This window comes from Sinohyriopsis cumingii, chromosome 1, assembly GCF_028554795.1.
Source record: "Sinohyriopsis cumingii isolate HCF-2022 chromosome 1, ASM2855479v2, whole genome shotgun sequence".
NCBI classification, from domain to species: Eukaryota; Metazoa; Mollusca; class Bivalvia; order Unionida; family Unionidae; genus Sinohyriopsis; species Sinohyriopsis cumingii.
In genome coordinates, this window is record NC_142961.1 from 89,631,517 (window position 1) to 89,654,857 (window position 23,341).

The 23,341-nt window shown below is 35.3% G+C and overlaps 1 protein-coding gene across 1 annotated transcript; it reads left to right on the plus strand.

Annotated features, from left to right (window-relative positions):
• Positions 1-1,508: 1,508 nt before the first annotated feature.
• On the plus strand, positions 1,509-22,738 carry LOC149807315 (small ribosomal subunit protein eS7-like). Its single transcript, XM_089965226.1, has 7 exons — positions 1,509-1,570; positions 3,835-3,909; positions 8,196-8,267; positions 14,019-14,159; positions 16,178-16,242; positions 20,849-20,999; positions 22,630-22,738. Exons 1-7 carry the CDS (start codon positions 1,568-1,570, stop codon positions 22,705-22,707), a joined length of 585 nt encoding a protein of 194 aa, XP_089821352.1. The 5' UTR covers positions 1,509-1,567; the 3' UTR covers positions 22,708-22,738.
• The last annotated feature ends 603 nt before the right edge of the window (positions 22,739-23,341 follow it).

Consider the following 23,341-nt stretch of genomic DNA (forward strand, 5'->3'; position numbering starts at 1 on the left):
ACGACAGAGTAGTCAAGGACAACTTACGGCGTATATTAATAAACATGCATGATAAGAATGAACAGAAATCAAATCTGTCTGAAACTCACAGGCAGTAACACAGAACAGAAAGCAACACATGGCAGTTAACAGGAGTACACAAGTTCAAGTACAGAAAAACAACAAAACAATAAACATGCATCAAAGCGACAAGGTTACATTTGAGCCTAATTATACCATTTAGATGTGACTTAGGACGTTACCTTTAGTGCTTTAAGTGAAGTTTAGTTTGAAACATTTTGTAACAAATTTAGTGAATTTGACCTAACTGCCTAGTCAGTGAAATTCTTGACCACCCTCTACTAGAGAGAATTTCAGTCTGAAGAAGCTATACGGTTAATGATGAATATGGCAGCTTTCATTACAATAAACTTCAAACGTGTTTAAGAAATCCTCACGTACTCTCCTGCACGCTAGTAGGAACCATAATAGATGTCGATTATAGAGATTTCAAACTATCTTTGTGTCAGTTTGTATTTTTTTTTAATTATTGTTTTGATGATCCAAGCAAATGCTACTTATCTTGGCAATGTTATCATTTATAGTAATCTGTAAATCGATGTCTTTCCTGAACATTGGAATACAACTTTTTCAGCAAATGAACGTTTTTGTGCTCTATGTGATTTTTTGTGTGTAAGACAACTGTTTTCGACTCCACTTTTATGCTGTTTAAACTTGTAAGCAAATATGCATGAACTGTATTTACTGACATTGCAAATGTGATATTAAACTCGTAAAATATTTACATCAACTCTCTGAAAAACATTAAATTCGATACAATGTAGCTTTGTATCATTAACCGGTCATGCATTTGGGGTTGCTAAAATCGTGAAAATCTTTCCGTTAATCTTCATGATCGATTAATTTGTTAATTATGATTGTTTTCGTATCCTTACACGAGTTATGAGTTTCCTGATAATTTGTAATTTTTCTTTTTAATGTTCTTATATGAAAATGTTTAAATTGTTCTCACTTGCATTGAGATGTAAAATATACGCCATCAACAAAACAAAATGTTTACTCATACTCCTTACTAATAATATATTGTAAATTTGCATTCCAATATTTTGTAATTTTCTCAGATTTTGTGATTTAACTTAAAGTGATGCTAATACTGCTCTATCTCATACTGAAAAGCATAAAACTACGAAATTGAAAATGCGGTGGGTCGAGCGATGTGTTTTTATTTTTATTAATCGTAGAGGTAAATTCTAACCCGTTTATTGTCAGGTGCGTCTCAGAGGTTTGGTATGTTATTGAGAAAGAAAGTATACTTGTGGAACAAACTACATGCAATTTCGTCTTTTTTCAGTTTTGTAACTTATGTCATATTTTAGGTTTTTATTTATAGATTTTTTTGTGTTTCTTGATTACAGTGCAATTTATTTTAGTATAATTTAACAGTAAATTATGTATTATGGCTTTTGTTTAAATCCGCATCTAGATCGTGCTTATACTTTCGATGTTATGTAGAAAGTAGAACCAGTCTAGGAGCAATGACTTCCTTTTCCGCCATCTCCCGTTGACTATGGTATCATGAGTTTTGTTGACTTTGAAATTTCCTTTTTTTTGTTGATAATAAAATTAATATTATGACATGATTGCCCTCGTACCTTCAGCTCAATGCATGCAGGGATTAGACCAATGTTTTTTTTGGTCACGATGTAATGTATTCAAGGAGATTTTCACTGGATTGTAACGTTCTTATACCTCTAACATTTTCAACCAACCCCTTTTCCGCATATTGTTGGGAGACTTATTTTCTTTCTAATAAACATTTTAAGGACTGGTTGTTATACATAACTATATTTACAATGTTACCGACAAATCCAGTGCTAAATTTGCTGTTTTAACCAGTCAATATGCAAGAGTCCCTAACTGCGAGGGTGGGTTGGGGTGTTTGCCGGATTTATCGGCGTTAGATTTGTACTATAATTCTGTTGGGTGATGCTAGATTAATCGTAATGTTGTTTGTTGATTTACGCAAGCAATACGAAATGGAATACAATTTGGACAAATCGAAGAATTTGTTTCTATACGTCTTGCTGACTTGAATTTTATGGTTCCCGTTTAGGATCAATCAAAAGTCCTTTTTGATCCGAAGCGCTTTTACTAATGGACGTTATCATTTGCATGACTTGTATCAGATCCGATAAATGTTTTTTTTTTATTTTTATCATTCTAAATGAGACCAGCCAGTTAAAATGTAAGTGATACGTGCTTTATTGAATACTGTCCCATCACTGCTAGACCTAAATGCTGTTCAACGTCAGCTGATAACGTCATTTTCGGTTGATCACCGAGTGTATTGTTGCATTTGGCACACTGCATTTGCATATTATGTGGGTGTGATCATGCCCATGTTTACATTCGGCGTTTCCTCTGATCCATCATTGATATTTGGACATCTATGTAGCTATGCACAAGCAAGGAGGGGTAACTCAAGTCCTACAATGTAAGACACATCACAAGATATTGCTTTCAGGGGGTGATGGGTCTTACTGCCAAACTGATGGCGCTGTGTAGCATGTTTTGATGTCGACTAGCAGTGTAATGAAAGTCAAATTTTCAGGAATATCACACACAACTGGCGACCAAACAATGCTTTTCTGCAAATAAAGCAAATTCTCATAAAAGAAATGGACCTGTTTTCAAGTTGCGTTGGCCTACAATTCAGTTGGCTGGAAAGCGATGTAAGCTGAGAATGCCGAAATAGGGTTAAGTTGAAATAATATTCTTTAACAAAACAAATAAAAATATATTATGCCTATTGGAACTGTAAGCGATGCTTCGTTTCGTTCAGGAAACATATCCCCCACTTGAACCTACTTAAACGGAACATGAAAATGCGTCCATTTGCTAGTGTCATATTTTCATTCTGCCAGGACCACTCTGGTGGCCTAGTGGTAGCTCTCAGCCTCAGAAGCGGGAGGTCGTGGGTTCAAACCCCGGCCAAGTCATACCAAAGACTTACAAAAATGGTACTAACAGCTGCCTCACTTGGTGCTCAGCATTAAGAGGTTAGTGTTAGGACTGGTCGGCCTGGTGTCAGGATAATGTGACTAGGTGGGACATCACTATAAACTGCCACACTACAGACACTGTAGTGATATGACTGAAAAATTGTTAAAGCTACATTAAAAATCCAAATCACGCACACACTATATTTCCATGATGGTGTTGCAAGAATCTATTTCAGCCAAACATTAGGTATTAAAATGATAAACATTTTTTCAGCTGTGTTGGAAAATGCTTAATCGCCATGCATACAAATTCAATTAAAATTTATCTTTCATTGAATTGTGGTCTGTGGTGGGAGGGTAAATAGTTGTTACTTTAAAAGTTGTAAATAAAAAAACTCCTTTGGTAAATGTATAGTCCTATGGTCGAACAAAGTTTATTAATGCAAAAATGTTACAAATACGGAAGATAGAAGTAGATTTTTAGAGAAAAAGCCTGGAAGGAATATTTAAACTTTTGACTTTTGGAGTACTTGCAAATAATCACCAACAATAAGAGTCCAGTTTTTTTAATTTCATTTCACTGTTGGAATTGTTTTGCTTGCTTTTATTAAAAATTTTATTTTTAGTTATATTAATTAAGAATGCCATAAATTTTAAATTTAGTCTGGAAAAAAAAATTCCTTTTAATTTAGAATTAAGATTCTGTAATAGAAACAGTGAGCTGGTTGTCTGTATTATAAGTGGATAGAGATACATAAAATGTCACCCTGACAGCTCAACCATGGTGCATCACTGAAGATGACATTATTCTAAACTGGATTTTATCTTTCAGATGTACTCGACGAGAGCAAAGATAGTAAAACCGCCAGGTGAGAAGCCTGATGAGTTTGAATCTTCCATCTCCCAGGTAATTTTCTAGCTTTTCAGTAGCATCTGTCAAAACATTTTGATTAAAATAAAAACAACTGTCAAAACATACAAAACAAGTTATTTACAGCACATATTCACAAAGGAGATTCCTGATTTGAAAATGAAGTCAAAAGTATTTCCACATAAGTGTAAAAACAAGTTATAGCTAGACTTGAAATATCGGTCCTGCTTTCAATTTTTTGCAATAGAATGGATTATGCATGCTTGAATTCTGCTTCATCTATTTTAACCTTTTTTTAACCTTATGTATGGTACAAATGCTTTTTTTTTTGTCGTGTGAGAGATAAAACTTTTTACATTGTGTACCTGTTAATTTAAATGAGTATATCCCTTCTGCCTTCAATCTTCACTTGGAACTTATCTGTTGTTTATGTTAATATTACAGATGAAATAAGTATTCAGGCCATCTCTTCCGAGAGATGGGTATAATGGTGTGTATACCATGTGCATGTTGGATGTGAACTGGAAATTCATGCACTGCAATATAAATTTTTCATATTGACTTGGTCATAGTGAGCAAACCACGGAAAGTTTTAATGGCCAGTGTCCATTCATCTGTAAGGTGTCAGCTTTTTAAAAAAATTCTTTATTTTGTCAGATTTCTCTGTATATCAGTCAATTTGCCTCAAGCTTGGTACTTTACTTTAAACAGGAATATAAAAGATAGGGGCAGGTTTTGACTGTTTCACTTGCAAAGCGCTAATGTAACAGTATTATATGAACTGCCAATGAAAGACCAAAAACAAACAGAACTCCGCATAAGTGCTCCATAGCTGCCAACCCTCATGATTTTGGCGTGAATTTCACGACTTTTTCAGCGATTCACGCCGCAAGCAAAAAATTTGAGAATTCTCCAGTTCTCAATTATTTTAAATCTTTAATAAAGTAACCGATTTCCTGTTAAGCACTAGTTGTGATATTGGCAGTTGTAGAACTACAGCCAGTTGGTACAGTTGGCCCAGTAGCAAGCATTTTAGCCTATTTTAATCTATATGTAAAAGAGTAGTTTTAAAAATGCTTTTGAGAGAGACTGTGGCCTAACCGGAATTTTGCTCCGCACCTGCACCACCAACACTGATTTGAGTTATTGTTTGGCATCGCATGTAAGATCTTGAAAGTTTAATTTGGAATATACCAAAAATTGGCCGTGCATTCTGCCATTAAACATTGATATACATCATGCTTTTTGCACAGTTTGCCACAAATTTTAGTATTGGGCATGGTGGCAGAGATGATATGAGGAAGCACATCGGTTGCAAAAAAAACATGTAGAAGTTGGTAAAATTAAGAATTTGTAGTCTTTCAGCTCTGGAATATTTTAAGCCATTGACGGAAGACCTGCAAGCTACCAATGCTGAAGCATTATTTGTGAGTTTTCTTGTTGAACACAATCTATCTTTATCAGCTGGAGACCATCCTAAACATTTGTTCCAACAAATGTTCCCGGACTCGAAGATCGCTTCCAAATTTTCCTGTGGAAGAACCAAAAGTGCTGCAGCTCCTGTGTATTCCTCACAGCAACAGAGACAGTGAAAGAGTATTTTCTCTAGTGAGGAAAAATAAGACAGACTTTAAGGCCTCCTTAGGTGCAGAAACTTTGTCAGCAATTTCAGACACCAAGATCAACCAGCAGGCAAGAAGTCTGAACTGTTTTGAAAACAAATTTACGATCAAGCAGTTGAGAATGTTCATGTCTGCCACAGTATCATGTCTTGATAAATAATCACAAGAACAGTGAAGTTTATGAATACCATAATAAACAGAAATGCAGATATGTAGTGTTTTAGTTTTATATTGCGATCTTGATATAGTGTAGTATTGACAGTCAGAGTGGATGGAGTTATTGTCATAGAATTTTTCACTAATTCATGTCCAGATTCACCAATTTTTATCCCTATTTTCACTAATTGCGAGCCTGGAAGGTTGGCAGCTATGGTGCTCCTTGTTCACTGGAGGAACATGTACGTGTTGTCTCACCGACACAAGTAGGGCAAATTACAGTAGGTCGAAAATAAAAAATACAGAATGTTAGACATATGATCATATCCATCCAATTTGTGTGTGATTGTGTCATATTTTCCAAACTTGATACAGGCTACAAAAAAGTGTTTCAGTATTCATGCATAAAATAGTTTTAAATCGGAATTGAATGTTTAATACATTTGTGCTTGATGTCTGTTTGCATTCAGTTTTCAGAGTTTAATATTTTGCTTGTCAACTCTGGAAAGCTGCAAGTGGCTATTACTGAGGGTGATATGCACATGAACATTTACCTCCCCTGTACATTACTTTATTATGAATTGTTTGATGTCAATAGCACCATGTTCACATTCAGATACTTCCAACAATATACCTAAATGATTAGAACATCTGTCTTGGATGCGGGAGGCCGCAGGCTCGAATCCCAGCTGAGTCATACCAAAGACTTGTAAAAATGTCACTAGCAGCTGCCTCGCTTGGCTCTCAGCAATAGGAGGTTAGTGCTAGGACTGGCATCAGGATAATGTGACTGGGTGGGACATGATGCCATATTTATGTGGCATGATGCCCCAGTGCTAGACATCACTTTAAACTGCCACACTGCAGACATCGTAGCCATATGATTGGAAAATTTGTTAACACATTAACCCTTGGAGCTTTTTGTCATTTTTGCCTGAAAATCTAGTAGGAAACACATTTTGAAAGCTATTTCTGAATAGACTCGAAAACACCAAATCCCCGGTCATCTTTTAAGAACATACTGCCTAGTTGTGTTAGAAATATTTTTCATTGGCTATTGACTCGTGCATGAGCAGAAGGGTAAAAGTTGGATTTTTTAAAATGTTTATTTTGATAAACAGATCCATTATTTTTGTATGGAGACCAACCACTCTTTATTCCAAATGCCCATCTTTTCCTACTGTTTGCATTTCATACCGGTTTGCCTTAGATCTGAGATGAAAAAAGTATAAAATCCGGACACAAAGTCGGATTCCAACCACTGGCGAAAGTTTCGATAGAAAAAGGTCTGGTCCAAAAAAAGAGGTTTTTTTTTATATCTGTATTTTGTAGTGCAACTAGATATTCCAGATTATTTGGTATCATTGTAGAGCTACATCTGTCTACCTTTCTATAATACCACCCACTTTACTATATCATGCATGACCATGACGCTACAGAGCTCGGCAGTAGGCTACTACTTCCTGCCACTTAAACTCGTCACCAGGGGTTAATGTGCCCCGTTAAGTCGTCGCTAGGGGTTAATGTGTTAAAGCTACATTATAAATCCAAAACATACACACACAGGTCGCCAAAAGCTTCACAGCAAAATATAGTTACAGCTAGAAGTAAATGTTCCACCATTTTAAATTTGCCACAGGTGGAAGAGGGCAGTGAACCAAGAATGATACACAAGGAAATGGCTAATAAAAAGTTAGTATTAAAAATCAGAAGGTAAATGGGTCTATTCATACAGTGATAATGGCATGAAAATAGAACATCAATAACTAACAACTTATTCGTTATCAGTCAGATGCCAAATCTACAATATAATGAGTTACCAACCAAAATTAATAAGCTATGAAACAGATCATGTGAAAGGGTGTGTGGTCTTTTAACTGTTGCTGTTGGTATGCTTGCACAAAAAATCTAAAGTTCATTCATTAATTAAAATGTTGTACACAGTTTGCTGAATTACTACAAATGATGAACGCTGTTATTACATCACTGTAAAAGTCTTTAAAAATTTGTAAAGTGCTATTTTGTCTTTGTCCTGATGCAACATGTTTTTAAGTTTAACAAAATCCTTCTTTTACATTTTTCAGTTGTATAACATCCCAGAGTCACATCGATAAAACCAGTTTCTCTTAATATCTGGTGCCACTGTTTTCAATTAGACTGGTCCATTACATGTGTGTAGCAAAATGTAACGAGGTTGTAACACGGTTTCACATTCAAGAAACCCATGTTTTCTTTGAACTGTTTCATGACAGTTGCTATAAATAAAAAATAAGGAAATGAAGTTCGAATGGTGGATACATGCACAGCAGCTAGTATCACACAACATGAGCCTAGAACTTTAATCCATATTATGTGTCTCGCTTGCTTCCGATATATTTGATCTGAATTTATATTTTTTTTATAAGTTTGTAATGGGTACCCGGTGGCCCATTTTATTACTAGGGTTATTATCAGTTTACAGCTTTTTTAATGTCATGATGAAGAGTAGGTGTTGATTGAAATAATCAGGAAGTGATTATCAAGATTTTGTCTATTTTTCCACAGGCCCTGCTGGAGCTGGAGATGAACAGTGACCTGAAAGCGCAGCTGAGGGAGCTCTACATTAGTGGGGCTAAGGTTTGTAGTTCATACCCAGTTAACATTCATTCTTCAGTTTTTCTGCCCTTTTTTTCTCACCTGATTTCAAGAAAAGGTATCACTTTTCAGCTGACTACAGTGATGCTGTTGGAAACAGCAGAAGAAATCCTGAACAAATTTGCAAATTTTTTGTGAAAGTTCATTGAAGTTGTAGTCCATGCATCATAATGCATATTTCAACCAAGACATAGTTTTCTGTTTCTTCCAGACACTTTAACCACTCCGGTGGCCTAGTGGCTAGAGCATTGGCCTCAGATGCAGGAGGTTGTGGGTTCGATTCCCAGCCGAGTCATACCAGGGACTTACAACAATGGTACTAATAGCTGCCTCGCTTGGTGCTCAGCATTAAGAGTTTAGTGTTAGGACTGGTCGGCCTGTTGTCGGGATAATGTGACTGGGTGGGACATCATGCTACATGTCTGCTGCATGATGCCCCAGTGCTAGACTAGACTATAAACTGCCACACTGCAGGGGCCTCGAGTGGCCGAGTGGTCTAAAGCTTTCTCCATTACGGATCACTGCCATCTCACCTCTGTCTGCGTGGGTTCGAGTCTAGGATTCGACCAATGTGGGTATGCGAGAAAGCTTGCCAGTAGCTTCTCGTGGGTCGGTGGTTCTTCCCGGGGTTTTCCCGGGTTCTTCCTTCACCATTAATACTGGCCGCCATACATAGCATGTCGTGTGCTGAAAAATGGCGTTAAAACCTACAACAACAACAACAAAAGCCACACTGCAGACATCGTAGCGATATGACTGAAAAATTGTTAAAGCTACATTAAAAATCTAAATCACACACATTCTTCCAGACTCGTAGAAGTCTGTCTAGCTAGTGTTTAATAAGGATACTTGTATGTAGCATTAGTGCCTAAGCCAGTTAGACTTGCTATTGATCCTGCAACAGTAAGGTCAGGAGTCCAATGCCTTGACCATGGAGCTACCCCACGTTTTTATGGGGATCTCATGATTGTTGTTTAAATGATGTCTGCTTTTTGTGCAAAGAAAGGGACAGTGAAGCAACTGTATGAAAGTAGCTTTTCTGCCCCATCTACAGTGTGACTTTGCATTCTAAAGCTGACATTGTTGAGTATCTTGCTTTGCTTTTAAAACCATGCTTAGGTTAACAGGTCTTGCTTACCTTTAGGCAGTGTACAATTTTTTTTATTCAGTGTATGTAAAGTGTAGTCTACATACACATTAGGAAAACACTATTCAATGTAAATTAACTGTGTATCACACTCCCTTGATAACTTGAGAGTGGCAGGGTCCATAAACCATAATCGCTGCATAGGCAAATGTATGAGAGACTGGGATAAAAATTTGGGGGGAGGAGGCTGATACTAGCTATTGATACACTAGAATCTCCTTGGTCCTCCACATATTCATTTAATAAGACTGCTCCAGTGGCCTAGTGGTTGAAGTGGCATCCACCTCGGATGTGGGAGGTCGCAGTTTCCAACCCCAGCCAAGTCATACCAGAGACTTATAAAAAAATGGTGCTAACAGCTGCTTGCTGTGCACTTTGCATTAAGCAGCTAATGTTAGGACTGGTCAGCTTGGTGTCAGGATAATGTGACTGGGTGAGATATCGTGCTACATGTCATTGGTATGATGCCCCAGTGCTACACATCACTATAAACTTATAACAATGCAGACTTAGTGAAATAACTGAATTTTTTTAAAGCCACGTTAAAATTACAAATCACACGCACACACATTGAATTGATCATTTGATACCACATCCTACACATATTCATTTAATTGTTCATTTTATACCAAATCACCCAAAATCTCCAAATCTTCCCATATGCCCATCTCTGATTTCCAAGATTTTTTCTTCTTCTGGTGAACATACATGTAAATGATGGCTGCAAAGCAAAATTTCAGTAAAAATACTAATACTTATGAAGATATGACCAACTGCAGTATCCAGGTAGTAGTGCTACTTTAAAATCTGTAATGAAAAAAGACCATCTTTAGGGATGTATTTCTTTTTAGATATGAAATATTGAAACTGATCTTAGATTCAGATTTCCAGATAACAAATATTTAGTATTGTAAATTTCAACCAGATATTTGTATAATTACAAAACGTTGCTAACATTTAACTCCACCCCACTTCCACCCATCTTTGTAATTGCAAAACGTTACTAGCATTTGAATCCACCCCAACCCTTACCTTTGCTCTAAACGGACAAATATTTTAGGTGACAAAACTATGCTATCTCCTCACTTAAATAGCCCAGATCAGTAAGTGCATCTTGAAATTACGTCCCTTGATGTGCTCTCCATTGCTGACGATAAGAAAAGTATAAACCGCCACTTCCAGGGAGCAATTTCCAAAAATGGCTAGGATACTTATTGAATAGATTGCCATTTCTTTTACGTGCTCTGTAGATAGATGGACACAGGAACACATGGCCTACATTACTATATAATTATCAATCTCCTGAGCACAAAACTCCAAATCAAGACTAAAATTTTCAGATTGTATACATTTTATATAAATGGATGCTTACATAAAATATATCAATACTGGTATGAACTTTATGTAAGGTTATTGTGGAAATGGTCATGAAAAATTAAAAAAAAAAATATGCACATAACTTTGATTTAATTTGTACGTAAAATTTAGTATTTTGACTATCCCGTTTAAATTTACTCCAAAAAAAAGATGTATTGAAGTAGTACTGTTCATGCAACTTGACATTAACCACATCTCACAACAGGTCCTTGTTCTTAATGATTTTTTATACAACGCACACATAAATTTATTTTACAAATCATAATTTAAGGGAACATAAATTGAACAGCATAAAAAAATCTGAAAATACTATTTCAGTTCTTTTCTTTTCTTTTAAAAGTATCTAACTAACACAGACATTGATCGTTTTGACAGTACTGAATTATGCATCACCTAATGGTTTTAAGTCTTTCCTGCGTTTAATATGTCTAGTAAAAAAAATCAGGGACGACTGCATGGAGGTAAAACTCATTCAGCATGGTGACTATACTTTCCCAAAATTCAGTGTAAAAAAAAAATGCGTTCTACTGAACGTCCTTCTAAGGTCCACACATACAAGTCACACCATTTGTATTGTGAAATCACAAGTTGTCCCTGCACCTGATAATAATATGAATGACTTTATCCCATGTATGAATATTTGGAATTCATTATAAATCCAGACTCTTTTACAGATATCACTGGGTACTTTGAGAGTGAGTCTTTCACAAAGTGCAGATATTAAAGTCATTATCTCATTTGCCTGTATCTAATTGACCGTGTGCAATTTCATCTATATAGTTGTCGCCGAGATGGCAGAAACTAGTCAAAGTTTGGTATTTCCCCAACAGGTTCATGTATATTGTATTTCAATCTTAATATATATTTAATATATATTAGTTTTCTTCGAGTACTTGCACATAAATTCGAACCCCATATTTCTTCACAAGCTTGCTATGTTGTTGTTATGGGTAATTTGTATTTTCAAGATTTAGTTACTCATTACCAAAAATGAAGGATAAGTGCTTTGGCAAATTTATGACATTTGTTTCTCTATTTCTCCCACATATTTAAAATTTACCGCCCCTCAGGTTTATGCAAACTTTCCCTCATTTGAAACAAATCTAGGGTAAACATTTATGTAAGCAAACAAACTACACATACAATTCTACTAAAATACACTTAAGTCCAAAGTGTTTGAACGTGATCCAGTGTGATAGCAATAAATTGTTATGTTTCATTGCAATTGACTCGCATATAGATCTTAAAGTAAGAGCAAATGAAACATTTTACAATTTATTTCCTGCTAAAAGATGATTTCAGAAGCATCAGATGTTTTAAATCAGTCGATGTTTTACGATTCAAGAATGGTATTTTTCAGAGCATTTATGTTACGTACTTGTAATGTTTAAATTTGATGGATTGCCTTTTCCTTGTTGTTACAATGCTCCCCGGAAGTAACTAATGCACGCTTATTGCAAGAATGATAACTCTGCAGTTATTCTTTAAGGGAGGTAAATCGTGTTATCGAACTGGGCTATAGGCCATAACTTCCACAAGTTAGTTTCATGCCAACTATTGCAAATTCTGTAATTTTTATTCAGTTTGATCCCTCTTAGATCCACAGGACCCAGGGGAAACATTTCCAAGCACTTGTCCCTGTTTTCATTTCACTCAACATGTTAAATTTCTTCACTACACTACTTATGCTTTCTTACTAAAATGCCACGGGGACCTGACTCAAGCTTAATACAGAAATGAGTTTTACAAAAATCTTGGAAATATCAATTTATGTCCTTTGTGAAGACGTCAGATTGGAAGCCCTTGTAATATATAGTACCTTGGATAAATATGTAATAAGAGAGAAGGTAACTCGAGAAATTGCAATTGTATTCTGAGACCTTGACTTTTTTAGTGGAATTTTTTTTATATAGTGACAGCTTATAATAATCTTGGAGTCATTTTAATGTGAAGAAATATTTCTTTTTTTAAATGAGTTGTCACACATTACATGTTGGACCAGTGTGAAGAAGAAAGTGTCAAAATGTTGTGCTCTTTTTCTGATCAGACAGGGTCTTCTGTTGTAAAACATTGACCCTAATTGTATGGGGTGGGAGGAGTCTTTGCAGTTTCCCCCAATTTTTGTTCAAAGTAATTCAGCTTAGGCCTCCATTTCTATAGAGTTACTTGAAGGCACATGTGGAAAGGAGTATTGTTGATTAGCTGAAAGAATCGTAGGGTTTCGGCATCACAACCTTTCATTTAATTTCAACTAGTAAGCCGTTGTCTACTGTTGCTTGCTTTATGAATGGATTCAGTGACATGCATTGTGTGAAAATTGGCAGGGATGCTTAAAATATTTCTTGAGCATGTAAGCTGGCAAATTTTTTCATGTGGAACATAATTACATACTGTTGTGCATGTGCAAGCAAAATTAGCAGATAAGGGAATGAATCATGGTAATGATGTTGATTCACAATCAGATATGGATACCATCGCTAACATAGATAAACATAAATAACATCTTTAAAAACAAATTCGGGCTCTTTCAAAGTTGACAGAAAGTGTCCTAGCGTGAACACCTTTTAAATTTATGCAAATGGTGCTGTTTTACCAGCAGATATGGCTGCTGTTAGTGAAGGTACACAATATTGCCTGAAACAAGCTGCTGAACAGAATTTGACAAAATTGCCCAGGTACGCAGGCTTTCAATATTTGGTAAATGATGCTGATGAAAGATGAATAAAGATTCAGAAAGTAGAAAAACATTGAAGCCGTTTTTATCAACAGCATTGGAATACATTTTCAACAGATGGCATCCTACCAACCTAGATTTCTTGGACAACTGCACATGCATTTGGCTGTTAGGCTGAGGTCAACCAGGCGAATGTTCTCAGGCTTTTGTTTATTGTAACTGCTGGTCAGTGCTTGTAGCATGCAAGCTTGTTGACAATATATTAAGCATTTGAATCATTGCTGTAGCTTAACCACAATAATTTAAGGTTACTAGACAGGAAACATTTGTAAACAGACCATCTTAGTTACGGACCATATTATTCAGTGCATTATAGATCTCAGTGTAGATCTCAGCACACACCTTCCAAAATGAATTCATCAAGTTTGTTTATTTAAATTTGTTTTATTTATGTGTATCTTTGTATTATTTGTAATCTGGCATCATATATGAATAGCTATACAAGATACAGGTTTTAAACTATTCTTGATTGCAGGAAATTGATGTCCAGGGCAAGAAGGCAATCATCATCTTTGTTCCTGTTCCTCAATTGAAGGCCTACCAGAAGATTCAGACCAGGCTTGTCAGAGAGCTGGAGAAGAAATTCAGTGGCAAACATGTTGTATTTATTGCCCAGGTAATTTGCATTTTTTTTGTGGTATCATGTAGCAGACTTTCCCATGTTGCAATTAAAAGTCCTTCCTCGAGCAGTTATACTGGTCACCATTTATAGCCTTGCACTGAAAAATGGCATTAACCCCAAGACAACAACAACATGGGCTGGTGCAGTTTTGTATGGTCTTCAGGGATTTTCCTTGTTGTTAGCAATGGGACTTGAGGCTCATTGAATTGGGCAAAATTCCACAAAATGGCATTAAATTGGAAGTCATGAAAACTAAATCAAGGCTACCAGCATCTCCTTTTTGTGATTTTCTTTATAGTAGCATAATTTTTTTCTGTGCTTGATCTTCGAATAATAATAATAATAATAGTAATAATAATAATGATAATAATATCCCTCTTTTGTCCTGGATGACATAATAAGTCAACAGCTGGTGTACATTATGGCCTTGCAGTTAAAATAAATATAAAACAAATAGAAATGTGATTAGTAAAGAATCTACACTTTTAACATCTGATGTATCCAGAAATACAAATATAACCCAACTTAATACAATTATAGAAAGATAGCATCATGTACATATTTTAGAATAGGTTTTCAAGCATTTATAGATACGTTTTTGAAATGTTTTCTTTTTCATGTCTTTGTTTAGAATTTTGTAATCAAAATTGGGAAATGCACAATATTTTTCTGTTGGCTGTATGACACATTAAACCACAGAATTTGTATAGGAAAATCCTGGAGCTTTTTGCAGTTGGTAGTTTGAAACTTCAAGTTAATTTTTTAAATCTCGGGTTGTTGGACCATTTCAGATTTGAATTTGATCCACAGTCACTATAGAGTTTAACTTTTAAATGCCAAACACTGAATATTTACATTCCTGTTACAACTGCTAAACCAGCATTAAAAACTGATTGTTTTACTTAGGCTTGCCTAATCATATATACAACTGGCACCAGTTGTTGAGCAAAATTTGCATAAATAGACACTTAACAAATATGAGTTAAAAAGTTTTTTAAAAAAGGATTACAAGTTCCTAAGGTTGAAAGAAAACAAAATGTCAATATTTTGCATTAGTAATCCATGTCACTATTTGGCAGTAGTAATCCATTTCATACTGTATATACTTGTAAGACAAGTCCAACTGCATAATGCGACAGCAGATGTGTGTCTCTGTAGTTTGCAGTAGAACAGTCACTAGAACAAACAGCATTTACCCTGAGCTACAGGCACATTATGCTATGGCAGATCAAGATCTATGCTGTTTGCAGTTTGAGACCGCTCAGTGGCCGAAGTGATTAGAGCATCTGCCTCATATGCAGGAGGTTGTAGTTTCAACCCCTGGCCAAGTCATACCAAAGAACTACAAAATTGATACTAGCAGCTTCCTTGCTTGGCACTCAATATTAAGAGGTTAGTGTTAGGACTGGTTGGCCTGGTGTCAGGATAATGTGACTGGGTGGGATATGATGCTACATGTCTGCAGCATGATGCTTCAGTGCTAGACGTCACTATAAACTACACACTTCAGACAGACATCATAGTGATGTGACTGAAAATTTTTTAAAGCTACATAAAAATCCAAAATCATACACACACACACACACACACACACGATTGCAGTTTGACTTGACTTAACTATGAGTATATATGGTAGATCAATGAATTAAACTGGTTCAATCACCACAAACCTTGTTTTGGCTTTTTGTACTGTTCCTTTCTACTTTTATCATCATTTGTTCACTTGATGAGATTACGTTTTCCATTGCCATCAGAGTTCAGGTATCACCTTGGGAAATATTGTTGAGAGCAAAGTTAATTATCAGCATGTGAAATGATGTTTAAAGGGAGAATTTATTTAACACCATGAAAAATAATCTTCAGAGGAAGAATTTAATTACAACCACTTAATGTTTAGAGCGGGAATTAATTAGTATGGGGAAAATGTTAGAGAATTTCATTAATACCTATTGGAAATGATGTTCAATGGGAGATTTCCTATGAATATATTCATAGTTGTGTTTTAATTGCAGAGGAGAATTCTTCCTAAACCTACTAGGAAGACACGTAGGAAGAACAAACAGAAGCGCCCCAGAAGGTAAATAGTAGTTTTTTTTAACTTAATATTAATATTGATAAAGACTAGGCAGAAGGTCCAACAAATAGTAACAAACAGTCCACTAATTGTCAGTTTTTAACGTTTGAGTTCATCTAGAAGTGGCTGAGCGGTTTCATGCTAGAGTCCCAGCTGAAAGGGGTGCTGGTTCAAATCCTGTAATCAGATCAGGCCAGTTTGGTTACCATGTTTTATCAGTAAGCAAGGCTTTGTCTCCAGAGTCATTTCTACAGTCAGCAAAAATTTTGAGAAGAAATTTCAAAGGTGGGGAGAGGTTGAGAGACTGATAATTTCTGTTGACAATATTAAAAGTTCATTAGTGAATTAGCCATGTTCAGTGAAGTTTTCCTTGCCACGAAGACTGAAATGGTCTGGTGTGATTACCAATCAACATGCATGAGAGTGAAAATTGAGCCAATTGGGCAAGTTTTCCAAGAGGTCGGATATATTTTTGAGGACTCCGACTCTTTTATCTTATGCCTAACTTGATTTCTTTGTTTGCAAAGTCTGAAGATACTTTTGCTCATGATTTTTGGTACTTGCAGTGTATTTTACATCTCACGTTTGTATTAAGTTCATGAGCAGCTCTAATTTACATCAAGTTTTAATTTCTAATGCACTTTGAAAATTGGATATAGGTTTTTGTTTAAGGATGTGGTTCAGTATTTTTTTCTTTTGTTGTATTTCTGGCAGACATGGCCAACATAATCCATTTTGCAAAGAAAAGGTACCAAATGTAAGAATGGCTTAAAATATTAGCATGACCAGAATTGGACCAACTACTGTACCATGTAAAGACCTGACATGTTCTGATTTATCTGGGAACATAACAGATTCTCATGGCCAAAACAACCAAAATAGTTTATTTTACCAAAAAAGATTTATTTTTGCATGTGTTAGATGAATCTTTTCCAATCAAATTCTGTTCTTTTCAGTTAAATCCAGTAGTTGGACATTCTGGCATCAACTGCTGCCTTTATGGTGTTGATTTTAAACATGTTTGCTCTGTGTTCAGTTTATTTTTTTTTAACAGTAAGTTTACTGTAAAAGAAAGAATAAAGTGCCAGATTTAAACTATTAAACTATACAGAAAGTAAATGGGACAAGGGAGGCGTCATTTTCATAGCATATGCATAAATGAACATTAAAAACAATGATTATATAACCAATTATTAAGCATTTAATATTTTTAACTGAATAGTTTAATCTAAAAAGTAATAATAATTAACAAATGATTAGATTTGAATGAGAAAATAGTTCAGTATGTTAATTGTGAATCCAAATAGTGATGGAAAAAGAAGAGGTTGCAAAAATGTCACATTTCAAGACTGCATTTAAAATTTCTTAAAATATATGAATCACTGCTTCAGATCACTTAGATTTGATAGCCATTTGCTGTATTTTCGTTAGGGGTGCATGATTGAGAGTCAAAATTGCCTTTGTGTCAACCTGGGGATCAGGTTTTTTTTTTTTTTTTTTTAAATCATGGGAGTCGGATTAATACTTTTGGAACTTGATGCACAAATGATGGTAATGGGAAACACTGCACAAGTGTGAAGATTTGTTGATTGATATAGTGTTGAACTATTAGTTAAAATGTATGTTTACATGCATTGGGATATATTCTAGATAGTGTCTATACCATACAATGGTAAAGTTGAAGAAAAAAACCTCAAAATTTTCTTACCTTTGATGCAAAGTCCAGCACACTCAATCTCTATGCTATGTTACATATATTACAAACGCTAAAGACCGGAATGTGCAGAATCTACTGGTATGTCAAGAAACTTAATTTCACAGATTGTGTATGTACGATTGATAGTTAAATTTACATAACAGAATATCCTCAGAATGGCTTGTGCTATTTTAATTCTTAAAATTCCACACTAATCATCCTTTGTTTTTCTGATTGGCTGGAGATTTTCATGAATATTTATTGAAATTAACCAGGTCACATATAATTTTCCAAAGTAACATGTTATGCACAAGTTATTCAACTATTTATTATGTAAAGGAAGCATGAATTACATGCAGTTTACTTGTAAAACTGTGATAAAGTGTAGATCTTTATACAGTAGTCCCCCTCTTATAAGGCCACCCCTAATGCAGCAGGGAAGTGGCCTTATAATGCGGGTGGCTTTTCTAGAGGGGGATGACAAATGCGAATAGTAAACACATGAAAAAAGTCACAAGTACATTTAATTTTAAATATTTAATATTTTAATTAAAAAATCACATGCATGATGTGAAATAAATGTAAAACAAACTTTGTCATCATTTGCAAAAGAATGCATGAATAACCAATGATACAGTTTTAAAACTGTCTTTATAATTATGTTACAGTTCACATCACGTCACTTTGTTGGTAATAGTCTAAAAAACAAACCAGTCTCATCACATTAAAAATATCCTTGCTCTCATATCCCCTGCATATATCGTTTAGTCTTTTGTTCCAATCTTCGACAACTTTATTATTAACATCAGCTGATTCGCCGCTAATGACAGAACACTTGATATTGTGTCTCACTTGAAATATGTGCAGCCATCCGTTACTTGCGGTAAAGTCGTCATATCCCAGTTCAACTGACAAAATTTTTGCTTTTTCTTGTCTTTCAAATCAGGATACAAACGTCTCCTGGCTCAAACAATCTTCCTTTCTCCGTCCATTTCACCTTTCCACTTCTGCAGAATTGTTTCATTATCTTTCACGATATTGTTTATCTGAGTCTTCCCGACGTTAGTTTTCTGCAAGGATCCTCGACGACACCCCCCCCCACACCCCCCCCCACCCCACCCCGGGTCAGTTGAATTACTTTCACGTTCTCCTCTAAACTGAGAATTTGTATTTTCCTCCATGACATGTTGATCTTTTTGCAGTAAGTTATTCATGTTGCCAACTACAATACTGATAAAACAATTTTGTATGCATCTAAACAAATTGCTCTGTGTTTTTAAAGGAAGTGATCTTGTCACGTGATTCGTTAGTCGCAGTCTGGTACCCTATTGTTTTTATACATTTCTTGAAACTAGGTGAGAAGCCAAAACGGCTTCGATATGTACCATTAACATCACGCAGATCTGACCTCACGGCCGCTAGGATTCGTAATTTTGACAATTATTGTCAGTAGTAATAGCCACTGATTACCAAAGTGAACAAGCTCAACATCTTACTAAGGGAAGCCATAAAGGCTATTAAACCATTTTCCTGCTGACTTTGGTATTGTACATCGATACCGCCACTTCTCAGCTGTTACTACTGTATTCTTAACAATTATCAGAGTGACTAAACCGGACATCTTATGATAACACAGCAATAAGGCTAATTGGATTACATGTACGTACCCTTTTGTATTTGTATGGATTAAAATTTGAGTCTTTCTCGGTTTTTATGGAATAAATTTGGCTTCTCGTGAGGCGTAAATGATATAATATTAACTTTAGTGGTAAATGTACTTTACTCAACACTTCTTTCAGTAACGAAAACCTGACATCGGGAAACAGAAATCGGATTACTTAACACACGTTATGAATACAATACTGGTTCTGGATACATATTCAAATAAAATGCGGCCGCTTGTGAGGGGTAAATTTTATGATTTTGCACTAATATGCTGGCCGCTGGTCATGTTAGGCGGGTGGCCTTTCGCGAGGGGTACTTTTGAACACAAACTCGTCGGTGCCAACGGATTCTGGCCGTAAGGAGCGGGTGGCCGCTGGTCAGGGGGGCCGTTCAAGAGGGGGACTACTGTATATTTATTTAGAAAGGCAACTGGGGGGGGGGGGGCTTTCTTATATATATAAATATATATAAGGGGTAATGAAATATACATAGTATAGCATTCTTTAATGAAGTGTAGTGTACATGGAAAACTGTTCCTGGTGATATTGTGGTTGCTATATTAAAACCGATAAACCAAACCATCATCCAATAAACTTTAGTTATTGCTATATTTTTAAGGTTGAAAAAAGTTTTCACCAGGCATGTTCCACATTGGTCTGATAATTTCTGAAATTTGGAGTTGATCTTGAAAATGGGTGAAACAGATTTTGTCTGGAATGTTTGGGACAAAATGAATTTTTGTTAAATGTCCTTTGGATTGGGAGAAAACTTGAATTTCATGATTGTTGTCTCTTCTTCATGAGGAGTTTCTTTTCCTTCAAATAAATTAATATTGAAACTAATATATATTATATCAGTTTTCTATGCCTTCCAACAAACTATCCATCAGAAAGATCAAAGTCAGATTTAATCCTTGTCTGCCTTTAGTGAACTAGACATGGTAGGTGATAAGTAAATTGGCACTAAATTGCTTGTTAACATTGTCCATACATCTTGATTGCTTCATCAACATTTTAAATTTCCAACACACTACAAGACTTTCTAGAAAACTGAAGTGGCCATTTTCAAGAGTTGAAAAGAAACTTCACCATTTGGGAAATATTGCTGGTAAAATGGATTCTGGAGACTGAAGTGTTTGTATGCTTTCTACCACACTTGAAAAATGTTTGGTTAGATATATTTTGTTTTAAATATGCTCGGGTATCCAAATAATGTCTTGTTTCTTAATCCTGCTTTAATTTGTTACAGCCGTACCTTAACAGCCGTGCATGATTCAATTCTGGATGACCTTTGCTTCCCTGCTGAGATTGTGGGCAAACGGATTAGAATTAAGTTGGATGGCTCTAGGCTTTACAAGGTTCACCTAGACAAGAACCAGCAAACAAATATTGAACATAAGGTAACTTGCTAAAAGAAGGAATGTCGATATGTACATAACTTGCTATGAAAATATCTGTAATTGCTTTGCCTATGCAGTATACAGAGATAGTGTCATCTAAAGTCATAGATGGCATTCTTCTCATGCACCAGACATTCACATTTTATGATGTGGATGAAATCCATACCTTAGAAAATTTAGATCCCTGTTCACCTTTTTACTGTATCCCTGATGGCATTATTAGAGATCAGTAACTATTGGACAAACGAGGTTATTTTAACAGCTTTGAACATTAGTGCTCTGTACAACAAAGTTTTTGATTGGTAAACGGTATGTTGGTGCATCTGTTGTAAGTAATCTCCATGTATCTTTTCAGATGTTCTTTGATTATCCAATTATTAAATGCCATTTTTATTCTCTCATTGGTACATTGTTCATACACTAGAAAACTGCCCTTCCAGCTGCATGTTAGCTTTCAAATCATCTGCCAACAAGATTTTTCGGGCTAAAATCACTTGGAAGTTAAATAAGAATGGAGAATGTGGCAGAGTTTTGGAAGTTTGTTTAGATAAGTAGATAATGTATCTGGGCTTTTCTGGAGTAAATGGATGCCTCAGGCCCAAGAGATGTATAAGCATAAATTTTGCTAATATAAATGGCAAAAAAGCATAATCTGAGCATAAAAATCATAGTCTATATGGTACTATTACCAACATTAGTATCGCTACTTTGTTGACCCTACAGTATTGCTTATATATTCCCTGCTATAGTCACAGTACATTGTATGTAAAATAAATTTATTTTTACTACAAACCTGGATCTGCAGGTCAAAATACTTGGCACAAATGGGCAAAATCCACGTGGATTTAGAATGAGAATACAAACACAAAACATACTGAAAAATTATGTATGTTTAGTTTACATGTCAGTAACTATAGCTGAATGATTGTGAAGTCCACAGATTCTGTCCCGAGTCCAATTTCTGTATTGCATCACTCATATTCTTTACACATTTGTAAATTGGTGTTAAATTGTCTCTTTTCTGATCAGACATGTTTTGAAGTTTAAAAAGACCCATTTGCTCTAAGAATTTTCAATCCATAAAAATCAATTTCACTCAATGTCTTGCCCATTGTCTTTCAAAGTACAGACTGATCCATTACCTAAATTCATTATCAATTTAGCGAGTCTAAGAAGGAAAGTTTCGAATTTTTAAAAAACCTTCTGTTTTCTTGAAAATAGGTCTAGAAAAATAGAAAAATGGGAAAGTACATGTAGCTCTATCATGGACAGAAATGAGCTCTGATGCCATTCTAACTCGTCAGTCTTGCTTTTTTTAAGAATGTTCTCCACTTTTTTTATGATGAGTGGAATTAAAGAGATGATAATATAAGTTACAAACATCCTTTCTTGCTTTGCTTTTTATTTTTTATTTTTAATGTACTGCAAAAGCATAATCCATACACAGTGAACATAAGGCATAAAAATATTATGATCTTATAGTAGTATGTTTCAGGAGGATCATTACATGGCAGTGATGGTTAAAATTAATTGATTCTGTTTTGGAGGTTGGGGGTGAGGTAAAAATAAAACACTTGAAAAAAGTGCCGATGTTTGTGATACTTTCATTTTTTCATATATTACTTTTCAGCTGGATACATTCACAGCTGTATATAAGAAGCTGACCGGGAAAGACGTAACTTTCGAATTCCCAGAATTTGTGCTGTAAAATCATGAAAAAAATAAATCTCAGTAAGTGATCCCGAGTTGTGTTTTTATTTAATTGGTAATGTGTACTCCCTGTACCATACCACGGCATCATAACTGTTTCTTGTCTTTAGTATGGTTATTCTGCTGTACAAAATCGAACTTGTTGACAATTTATATCCAGTTACCACAAACAGCTTTCAGATGTTAAACATCAAGGGTGCTAATAAGCTTAACCAATTAGTTGCTTGAAAACCAGACAAATGTGATGAAAATTGATCATGATTAAATTTATAAGATGTTACCTTTAACGAGTGTTTTGTATATTCGGAGCAGAAGTAAAGTTAATAGCTGCCAAGCGTCCCATTATTTCCTGTATTTTGGACCTGAATATGGGTGTACATTTTCTTATTAAAAATCCATTTTTTAATTAAAAAATTTAATTTCCTTTCAATTTTCTGTTTTGGACAGACACTCGGTTCCATTCTGAGAGCAATGGATTGCATGTATATAAGAATAGAGTTCTAAAATATGACTGGTTCATTTAAAATCGAGGCTACCATGCCTGTCTTTAACAGCCATATTGGATTGCGCTATCACTGTCTCATCTTCATAATATTCAACTTCTAATTATGTTGAAAAGGGGAGCAGAAGAC